The 11,562-nt window shown below is 49.2% G+C and overlaps 1 protein-coding gene across 1 annotated transcript in view; it reads right to left on the minus strand.

Moving 5' to 3' along the window:
* Positions 1-7,245, minus strand: part of LOC123153696 (BTB/POZ and MATH domain-containing protein 1) — a 17,867-nt gene extending 10,622 nt beyond the window's left edge. Inside the window, exons 1-6 of the mRNA XM_044572690.1 lie at positions 6,987-7,245; positions 5,514-6,875; positions 4,954-5,045; positions 4,305-4,310; positions 2,332-2,715; positions 1,833-2,184 (exon numbers count right to left, since the gene is read on the minus strand). Coding sequence (XP_044428625.1) covers positions 1,833-2,184; positions 2,332-2,715; positions 4,305-4,310; positions 4,954-5,045; positions 5,514-6,555 — 1,876 coding nt within the window. The 5' untranslated portion in view covers positions 6,556-6,875; positions 6,987-7,245. The remainder of the gene's footprint in view (positions 1-1,832; positions 2,185-2,331; positions 2,716-4,304; positions 4,311-4,953; positions 5,046-5,513; positions 6,876-6,986) is intronic.
* Positions 7,246-11,562: the final 4,317 nt, after the last annotated feature.

Genomic DNA, 11,562 nt, shown 5'->3' on the forward strand with positions numbered 1-11,562 from the left:
GTATTCATTATTTCTTCCCCCTCTTCTCTCCGGTAGACTACGAGACCGACGCTGCTGCTGACCAGTTCGACTACGGAGTTGACGACCCCTCTCTCTTGCCAGAGCAACCAGGCAAGCCCCCCCTTGATCACCAGATATCGCCTATTCTACTCTATACTGCTTGCATTAGAGTAGTGTAGCATGTTACTGCTTTCCGTTGATCCTATTCTGATGCATAGCCTGACATTGTTGCTACACCTGTTGATACCTTACCTGCAATCCTAAATGCTTAGTATAGGATGCTAGTTTATCATCATTGGCCCTACATTCTTGTCAGTCTGCCTTGCTATACTATCGGGCCGTGATCACCTGGGAGGTGATCACGGGTATATACTATACATACATACATACTATACAGATGGTGACTAAAGTCGGGTCAGCTCGAAGAGTACCCGCGAGTGATTCATGGATTGGGGGCTGAAAGGACCTTTGTCCCGACGGCCCTCTGTGTGGATCTTTGTGGCGGAGCGACAGGGCAGGTTGAGACCGCCTAGGAGAGAGGTGGGCCTGGCCCTGTTCGGCGTTCGCGGACACTTAACACGCTTAACGAGATCTTGGTATTTGATCTGAGTCTGGCTACGAGCCTATACGCACTAACCATCTATGTGGGAGTAGTTATGGGTATCCCGACATCGTGGTATCAGCCGAAGCACTTCAGACGTCAGCGACGGAGCGGCGCGCGCCGAATTGGACTGGAACGCCACTAGGCTAGGTCTGCTTTCGGCCGCCCACGCAACGTGCAGGTGTGCTCAGGGCGATGGGCCCAGACCCCTATGCGCTTAGGTTTAGACCGGCGTGCTGGCCTCTCTGTTTTGCCTAGGTGGGGCTGCGACGTGTTGATCTTCCGCGGCCGGGCATGACCCAGGAAAGTGTGTCCGGCCAAATGGGATCAAGCGTGTTGGGCTATGTGGTGCACCCCTGCAGGGAAGTTAATCTATTCGAATAGCCGTGATCTTCGGTAACAGGACGACTTGGAGTTGTACCTTGACCTTATGACAACTAGAACCGGATACTTAATAAAACACACCCTTCCAAGTTCCACAGACAACCCGGTGATCGCTTTTCCGCAGGGCGACGAGGAGAGGATTGCCGGGTAGGATTATGCTATGAGATGTTACTTGGAGATGCTACTTGGAGATGCAACTTGGAGGACTTCAAGCTACTCTCTTCTACTTGATGCAAGACGGTGGCTGCGAGAAGCGTAGTCTTCGACAGGATTAGCTATCCCCCTCTTATTCTGGCATTCTGCAGTTCAGTCCACTGATATGGCCTCCTTACACATATACCCATGCATATGTAGTGTAGTTCCTTGCTTGCGAGTACTTTGGATGAGTACTCACGGTTGCTTTCTCCCCCCTTTTTTCCCCTTTTCCTTTCTTTCTGGTTGTCGCAACCAGATGCTGGAGTTCAGGAGCCAGTCGCCACCGTCGACGACGACCCCTACTACACCGGAGGTGCCCCTACTACGTGCAGCCCGCTGACGACGACCAGGAGTAGTTAGGAGGATCCCAGGCAGGAGGCCTGCGCCTCTTTCAATCTGTACCCCAGTTTGTGCTAGCCATCTTATGGCAACTTGCTTAACTTATTTCTGTACTCAGATATTGTTGCTTCCGCTGACTCGTCTATGATCGAGCACTTGTATTCGAGCCCTCGAGGCCCCTGGCTTGTATTATGATGCTTGTATGACTTATTTTATTTGTAGAGTTGTGTTGTGATATCTTCCCGTGAGTCCCTGATCTTGATCGTACACATTTGCGTGCATGATTAGTGTACGATTGAATCGGGGGCGTCACAGTTCTGGGCGTAGAACGCATGCGGCGACAGGGTGTGCCGGGGCGCGTAGCTGGGAGCAGGGGCGTAGCCGGGCGGCGCGCGACCGAGCAGCCCCCCTTGGCCATGGGGCCACATCTGGATGGCGCTGTTCCAGGGATGCTGCGGTGAGGGCCAGGAAGGAGTGGCAGCCTGTGGGGTCGCGGGCGCCGGGATGATCTCCTTGGTGACTCCAGCGGCGGCCTTCTTCTTCTTCTTCTTTCCTTTTCCAGGAGCCTTGCCAGGGTTGCCGGTGTTGGTGAAGAGGGCCATGTCCGAGTTGCGGGCGCGGTGGTTTTTGTGCTTCATGTCTTGGAGCGCAAGCAACGAGCGGCACTGCGCGAAGGTCATACCGGGCATGAGGGAGATCAGATCGGCGGCGGACTCGTATTGCTCGAAGAGGCCGTTGAGGCAGTGGACCGCCATCTCAGCATCATCAACGGGGGCACCAAGATCCGCAAGCCCGTCGGAGAGGGACTTGACCTTCTGAAGATAGTCGGCCATACTCATCTCTCCCATCTTGACATCGCCGAGCTCGGCCGTGAGGTGGAGTTGACGATTGATCCTGTGGTCGTTGAAGAGACCGTTGATGTTGTTCCATAGATCGACGGCGAGGGGATCGTCGCCGAGCGTCATGACGGCGTCAAGGATACTGAGTGAGACAGACCCATAGAGCCAAGAGACGACGGTGGCGTCGAGGAGAGACCACTCCAGGTTCGGCGCATCGGGAGCATCGAAGTCGAGGTGATCCAGGAGGGCGTACTTGCGACAGGCGGCACGGAAGAAGGTGCGCCACTGCCGGTGAACGCCGGTGTCGAGCGCGAGCTCGACGGGAACGTGGCCTTTGATGGAGTGGAGGCCGACGGCCTGGGCGTGCAGCGAGGTCAAGGAGAAAGACCCCGCGCTCGTCCCGGATCCATCGGCGGCGGTCGCGAGAGGCAGCTTGGCCTTGGCCGCCTCGGCGTCCTGGCGCTCCTTGGCGGCGGCCAGCGCCTGGTTCGTCGCGTCGGCGTCGGGCTGCGACATGGATGCGGCGGTGCGGGCGCGACGGCGAGAGAGGAGGTGGTGGCTCCGGCGGCAGCGGAAGGAGGAGGAGGGCGGCACAGGCTAGGGTTAGGCTTTTAGGCTCTGATACCATGTAAGATTAGGGAAACCACACGTTGTGATGCCTTGTATTGATCAATATATATAGGTTACAAGACAGAGTTCGTATCGTACAATATGTGAACATCTATACAAGGACTACACATATACAACCGTATAACTATACAGAAAACAATATGGTTATATATTCTAACACTAGTTTGACAACACTAGCCGCGTTCGACGAAATAGAGCGCTGCTAGTCCATAGTTAGTATTAGCAGCGTTTTGGTATCACGAAATGCTGCTAGTTTGTCATCAGTTGCAGCGGTTGGTACATGAAACGATGCTAACTTTGTGTAATACTAAAGCTATTCTGGCGGGACTTGTTTGGGGTTATTTTCCTCAAATCCAACACCCCGTGAGGCAGCCACAGCCGAGACCGCCGCCGCTTTCCTCAAAGAGGGAGAAGAGGAAAGTGGCAGACCGAGACGAGTGGGAGGTGACTAGCTAGGTGGGAGCATGGTTTTGGGTACCGGGCGGAATATTCGGATACCGCCCGGTATCTGCGTTTCTCGCCACCCCACGAGAAACCTACGTACCGACCAAAAAAATCAAATTTTTTCAAAAATTTTGAATTTAAACCCTCATAGTTAGGTTAAATAGGTTAGGAACTGATTACAAAACAAGCAAACAGCAGTGGCCTGGTGGTAAACGCGGCCGTCCTTATTCTTCCCTGTGGTCTCGGGTTTGAGTCGCTGGTAAAAACAAGTCCAGATCCGATCTATAGAGCATTCAAAGTTTTGAATTCAAAATTTAGATTTAAATTTCGTCTGAAATTTTCCCGGGATTTCGCGGTTACGCGGTAACCGGGAATTTCGGTGCCCCACGAGAAAAAAAGTGCACCCGGAATCCAAATCCTTGGGTGGGAGGAGTGAAAAAAATGAAAGATTCCGTGAGGCAGGCCATGGTTGGAAAGTGAAAGTGTGAGGAGAACGGGACTTTTTTGAAAGAAAAAGTAAAGAGAAAAGAAAGGGATAATTCCTGTTTAGCTGAATGTTGTTCCTAAATTAGATGACAATGCATTCATCAAAGCTTATAGTACAAAGACCTAAACACGCACAGGGATTATGTGGCTGAAGGTGAGAAAACTGATAAGCATATACAAGGAGACCAGTAACAGACAAAAAAAATTTAAACAAGAATGCAAAACTTTGCATGAAATACACCACCAGCTACATGTGTGTGGATTTTTAGACATTTTGGAAGAATGAAATAGATTTCCTGAGCTGTCGCATATAGTACTACAAGTTTAGGTGTTATATATAGATATAATACTCCGTAATCCCATTTAGCAGTCACGTTGCTGGTTACTTGTAGCTTATAGTACCACAAGTTGATGCATGTCCAAGAGGAATATATGAAGAATATTATCATCAAAGGTGAACTATTAGTGAAGAAATTTCTACATGACAACCAGGAGGTGTAAAATGATATAAAAGGATCACACTCCCGATGATTTTAGGCTTTGAAGCCCTTTCAGGGACATCTGGTAAGAAAGATTTTAGAATTTGAAGCAGTCTGGAGCAGCCTGAAGCTTTACAAGAAAAACAGAGCAGTCAAGGCTTGCTAGATCGACATGATCACTAAAGATACACCAAAACATTGAGAAGGCAACAAAAGAGGCACAAATCGCGTGTGCTTAAAAGTACCAGAAAACTACATCGTCGATTATTCAAGTCCTGGTGCACGCATTATTTTTAGATTTATTTTAGGATTTCTGACGATGCCCTTTCAGTGGGAGGAAACGTGCCCGTCGACGACTAGGCGCCTACGGTGACTTCATAAATCTCAAAATGATATGCCGGCTCAGTCTCTCGAAGGTGCTCATAGGGGTAGGGTCTGCGTGTGTGCGTTTATAGGGGTGACTGTATGCACATATGTATGAGCGCTTGCGTCAGTACTGTGTTAATAAAAAACTAAATCGTCGAATATTCAAATCTCCTAACTCTGTTATCTGCACAAATATTCTCAAGGATACTGCAGGGTGCCTTGGAAAGCATACAGTTATACAAATCAGACAACAATAGGTTGGTCCAGAAGTTGACTCTTGGCCTACAAAACAGAGATCATCTTAATTTTGTAACTGACACAATCAGAACTCCCAAGTGAGCATTGTCCTAGTATTGTCCCTAATTTTGTTGTGAGAAGGTCTACAAAAGTTTTCCCAACACCAGGATTGGTGTGGCTGCAGCTGATCAAATCATGTATCTATATGCACAGTTGCACACTCAGTTCAAAAGACTAACGAGCATATACACGAACCCTGGACTGTGTAAAACCTTGTGTACAACATTGAAAGTCACTAAATTGCAACTACTGTAGGCGGATGAAAGCATTACGTTGCTAATAACATGACATAAGTTTTCCATATTAGGTAAATGCAAACACAAGTTTCTAGTAATTCCCTAAAAAAACACAAGTTTCTAGTATGCATTAATCATTTCTCACAAGCACAAACAGAGACTACACGCATTGTCAGATCCTGGAAGTCTAGCAATATGGCTACACTTCAGCACTTACTCCCATGGACAGACTTGAGAAGCTCAGTCAGGACCGAAGGGCAGCTTGCCTCCAGGTGCCTATACCCCTCCGTCGCCAACACATCATCAAGAACTGCAGGAGTGCTGACGATGAACTCGACACATTTGGCCTTGAGCTTCGAGCAATTGTGCTGCTCCGCCAAAGCAAGAGTTGTTGCTGCAGTGTCGACGGTGATGCCACCAGAGAGCTTCATTTCACAAATCAGCTTGAGCCTATCGAGACCGTACCAGTCAGCAGCCGCAAGCAGATGCTGAGCGAGCGTCGCCACCAACTCGAGCGGTTGATCAAGCTCGGGCACCGTGTCGGTGTAGATGAAGTGCAGCATGGCCCTGAATGCAGCCACCTCCATGTCCTTCACCTCCACACGTTGCGAGCACTTCTCCTTCATGTCTCCAAAGAACTGGGCCTTGAAAACCGGAGACCTTGCGGCAAGTATGTCCTTGTGTGCAGCAAACGACTCATCGCACACGAGAAAGGTGACATCGGCTCCCGTCTCGCTCTCCAGGAGCTCGCCGAGGTGCTGGTGCAAATTGGTGGATGGTACAGCGATCACCTCTTCAGCTGGGATGGTTTGTACTGGTAATTCCTTGAGCATTGTGATGGCGCATCGCAGGGTCAGAGAATCATCCCGGAGATAAGCAGATGGTATGGACTTCCTATTCACCAATAAGAGTTCTTTGAAGTAGTGGGGTGCAAAGAAGGTCTCCGACACACTGTCCTCTTTAAATGGTTCAAGCTCCCCACTGCGATCTACCAGCTGACAGGCTAGGCTCACTGGCACACCACACTCTGTGCGGGCTTTACTGAGAAACATTAGTCTCACAGACACAAACTTGTTGCCATCTGGATATAAGGGGTTGGCTGCAGGATAGATACCAACTTCCAAATCATACCCATCGACATTCCATCTGGATGTGAAGCGATATTCAGAGCTCAGGCTCAGGGTCAAGCTAAACCCGTCGATCTTGAGCAGCCGCACCGAGCGTACGACTTGGTTGAGGTTCTTGCAGGCATTTTCCATGGAGAGTGGCCGCAGCTGAAGCTTGTTCTTTGCTTGAGCCTTGAAGATGGAACGTTTCTGAAGTCGGATGCACTGAATTAGCACGGCTGATACAGGGGCTAGGCTGACGCCTAATGGAGGAGGCACCTGACGACTCAGACAGTCAGACTCCCCGTGCCCCGCCGTGGACGTGCTGCTGGTCGCGGCTTTGCTTGCGAGCTTCGCTGGCACAGGAGGCGACGAGGGCCGCGGCTAGGGTGAGGTCGATTGGTTGGTCTTCCGGCGTCAGCAGGGTCAATCTGGACAGATTTGGGCCGAGACTAGCTTGGATTCTGAAGTTTCTGCGCGTGGACGATCTTGAATTAGTAGTACAGGTGATGATTTTACAGGGTTAGCCTGAGAGCATCGGCGCGGACAAGGCCGGGTAATCGAGGAGGCAAAGGACGACTCACCTGCGAATCGTACCGGCGGAGGAGACCACCAGGACAGCGGCTGATCTCCCGGCGTCCGTCCGCTTGAGAGGATCAATCCGGACAGGTTGCGGCCGGATTTGGGGGCCAGGCAAGCCGCACCTGCCTTGTCTAGTAGGGAGCGGCGGCGGGGAGGTGGAGGTCGGCCGCGCGGCAAGGAGAGGGAGCGATGGTGAATCCCGGGGGCGACGAGGAGAAAGAAGACTCCCGGCGGCGACCGTGCAAGTGGGGTGGGATTAGGTGAGAGTCGAAAAAAAAAAGGTTGCGCTAAAGCCGGTCTCCTTCAAAGTGAAAAATACGGATATCGTAAAAAAAATCCAGTGAAAGTACGGAAAGCAAGACGCATTTGACAAGGGTTCAAAAAAAGACATTTATAACAACCTAAAACTACTATCATCCGATCTACTCTTCCGTTAAGCCTTTATAGAGATACCACTATGAACTATGTACAGATATATATGGATGAATTTTAAAATGTACATTCACTTATTTTGCTCCATATATAGTCCATAGTGAAATCCCTCGAAAGACTTATATTCAGGAACGGAGGGAGTATGATGCTTAAATAAAAATATTTAACAAATAAGTAAGGGGTATGCTACGGTTCGTTTGAAGAGAGCTGGCAACTGTGGATGGTTTGTGCACGTTGGTGTCTTCGTGGTGAGATTTATGTGGGCGATCCGAAAATCTTCAGGACAGACGGGCTGGAAGTTCTTATGAACACCTTGTTATTAAAATTGGGAATAAAATTGTTAGAATCCCATCAAACATGTTAGTCCAGAATGCTTGCAAAGCCAAAGATCTTCACGATAGTAATTTTGTGATCGTGATGGACTGAACATTATGTATTTATTTGAGTAGTTTCCAGACCGGCTGTCTTCATGCAACTAAGCAAAAATATGATCCGGCTTCCTATTTATTGAGAAAACAGAGTTACCGTAGTTTAATCCAGATACAGGCGGCTTTTACTGCCGAACCCAAGAAAGGTCAAATTTTTCTCTCTAAGAAAACACATTAAATTCGTGCTCTTTTTAGATACAATTGCAAAATGCAATCAATTAGATTTTTTTTTGGTGAAAATTCATTTAGATTAATCTAAGCATAGGTTTAATGATTATGATATGGCTGGAGATACAATGAATTGTGACTTGTGAGTGCCCTCGTACAGGCCTATGACATTATGATTTTCTACTTTGTCATCCAATCCAATTAATTGGTTGGAGTTGTAACTATTGTTTTTCTTCATCTTTCTTGGTATCACTTTCGATGTCCTCAAGGATGGTTTGCCATTTTGGTGTCTCCTGTAATTTCATCCAACAAGAAAAAAAACCAAACGGCTTTGACTTGAAGACACAAAGCCGCCCCTGAAGTTGCATGAGATTGTACTCCGATGCCGCTTTGATCCCGGCTAACGAGTTGGTTTAGAGAACCAAGAAACTTGCTTAGAGCATATCCAAGGTAAACACATAAAACTTCGGTACATGTCCAACCAGACACTTTTGTTCATTTTTGCAATCCAACGCGGTCCTTCACCAGACATCCGTTTTTCAGCAAAGTGGAGACAAATATGGGGGAGATATACCGAAGTCCAGTGATACACTTGACCAACCAAAACCTCCGCATGGTCCTCCTTTCTTTTCTTTCTCTTCACATGCATGGTCCCCCACTCCTCTCTCTCATCCAAATGGGACACCACACTATAAATAGCCCACCACATGCATGCTCCTACCTATTTTTTCTCCTCCCCAGCCTGATACTTTGTAAAGCATTGGATGGCTCCCTCCCGTATCATGTCCGCGGACCATGTCCAGAAACAAATATAGACATATACCAGAGACTTTTGCGGGTCAGCCTTGGAGATGCCCTTACGTTCTCTTGGGTGGCGGACCATCTATGTTGGAGAGAGCACGCGTCATGGTCGCTACGATTGGGTGTGGTACCATATAGTGTTTTTGCTCAAGATAAATTTTTTGAATTTTTGTCCCAATATTTGATGCCCTTTTGCTCATTTCCACATACCAGATCCCCATGATAGTGTTCAACAAACTTTCAAGCTACAAACCATCTTCAAACCGTGTGAACGCCGGACCACTTGGCTTCAGTATCTTCTTTTTTTTAGTCTGTGATGTTTGCCCAGCTTCAAACAATGGGAAATTGGTATCCCCCATGTCAAATTGCAAAGTCTGTTTACCATCTTTTATAATGCCACACATTCTTTGATCCTACAATATGCATCACAATTAAACTATCGTCCTACAAGTTTCATCGGATAGTACATGCAACAGATGAATTGACGAGATCAACGTCCATGTCCGCACTGGTCCTCTCCGTAGCTACCTTTCTCTCTGCTTCACACTCGCATTGCTTCCGGCGACGCGCCTTCCACTGACAGCCACGGTTGGGTGCCCGAACAATTCTGCCGCCGCATCATCCATGCCGATCGTGGCGGACAGGGTTGTTGGCAAAGACATCGGCAGCAAGCAAGGAAGGAGATGGGCGGCTACACGTAGGTGGGTGTGACGCCCCCGATTCAATCGTACACTAATCATGCACGCAAACGTGTACGATCAAGATCAGGGACTCACGGGAAGATATCACAACACAACTCTAAAACATAAATAAGTCATACAAGCATCATAATACAAGCCAGGGGCCTCGAGGGCTCGAATACAAGTGCTCGATCATAGACGAGTCAGCGGAAGCAACAATATCTGAGTACAGACATAAGTTAAACAAGTTTGCCTTAAGAAGGCTAGCACAAACTGGGATACAGATCGAAAGAGGCGCAGGCCTCCTGCCTGGGATCCTCCTAAACTACTCCAGGTCGTCATCAGCGGGCAGCACGTAGTAGTAGGCACCTCCAGTGTAGTAGGGGTCGTCGTCGATGGTGGCGTCTGGCTCCTGGACTCCAGCATCTGGTTGCAACAACCAGAAAGAAAGGAAAGGGGAAAAAGGGGGGAGAAAGCAACCGTGAGTACTCATCCAAAGTACTCGCAAGCAAGGAGCTACACTACATATGCATGGGTATATGTGTAAAGGGCCATATCGGTGGACTGAACTGCAGAATGCCAGAATAAAAGGGGGATAGCTATCCTATCGAAGACTACGCTTCTGGCAGCCTCCGTCTTGCAGCATGTAGGAGAGAGTAGATTGAAGTCCTCCAAGTAGCATCTTCAAGTAGCATCTCCAAGCAGCATCGCATAGCATAACCCTACCCGGCGATCCTCCTCTCGTCGCCCTGTAGAAAAGCGATCACCGGGTTGTCTGTGGAACTTGGAAAGGGTGTGTTTTATTAAGTATCCGGTTCTAGTTGTCATAAGGTCAAGGTACAACTCCAAGTCGTCCTGTTACCGAAGATCACGGCTATTCGAATAGATTAACTTCCCTGCAGGGGTGCACCACATTCCCCAACACGCTTGATCCCATTTGGCCGGACACACTTTCCTGGGTCATGCCCGGCCGCGGAAGATCAACACGTCGCAGCCCCACCTAGGCAAAACAGAGAGGCCAGCACGCCGGTCTAAACCTAAGCGCACAGGGGTCTGGGCCCATCGCCCATAGCACACCTGCACGTTGCGAGGGCGGCCGGAAGCAGAACTAGCCCCCTTAATACAAGAGCAGGCTTACGTTCCAATCCGGCGCGCGCCGCTTCGTCGCTGACGTCTGAAGTGCTTCGGCTGATACCACGACGTCGGGATACCCATAACTACTCCCGCGTAGATGGTTAGTGCGTATAGGCTCGTAGCCAACTCAGATCAAATACCAAGATCTCGTTAAGCGTGTTAAGTATCCGCGAACGCCGAACAGGGCCAGGCCCACCTGTCTCCTAGGTGGTCTCAACCTGCCCTGTCGCTCCGCCGCCAAGTAACAGTCAGGGGCCGTTGGGAACCCAGGCCCACCTCTACTGGGATGGAGCCACCTGCCCCTTCAGCCCCCAACTCCGAACAGTATCACAGGTAATGTAACAGTGTAAAGTATATAGTATATGCCCGTGATCACCTCCCGAAGTGATCACAGCCCAGTAGTATAGCATGGCAGACGGACAAGAGTGTAGGGTCACTGATGGAACACTAGCATCCTATACTAAGCTTTTAGGATTGCAGGTAAGGTATCAATGACTGTAGCAGCAATGATAGGCTATGCATCAGAATAAGATTAACGGAAAGCAGTAACATGCTACACTACTCTAATGCAAGCAGTATAGAGAAGAGTAGGCGATATCTGGTGATCAAAGGGGGGGCTTGCCTGGTTGCTCTGGCAAGAGAGAGGAGTCGTCAACTCCGTAGTCGAACTGGTCAACAGCAGCGTCGGTCTCATAGTCTACCGGAGAGAAGACGGGGAAGAAATAATGAATACAGAGCAAATAAAGCATCACAAAATATAACAAGGCAATACGCGATGTTCGGTGTGCCCTAAGGCGGTAGTAGGTGATACCGGTGAAGGGGGGGGAAACATCCGGGAAAGTATTCCCGATGTTTCGTGTTTTCTGACAGATGAACCGGAGGGGGAAAGTTGCGTGTTCGGTATGCTAGGGGTGTGTGGCGGACGAACGGGCTGC

Source organism: Triticum aestivum, chromosome 7A (assembly GCF_018294505.1).
Source record: "Triticum aestivum cultivar Chinese Spring chromosome 7A, IWGSC CS RefSeq v2.1, whole genome shotgun sequence".
NCBI classification, from domain to species: Eukaryota; Viridiplantae; Streptophyta; class Magnoliopsida; order Poales; family Poaceae; genus Triticum; species Triticum aestivum.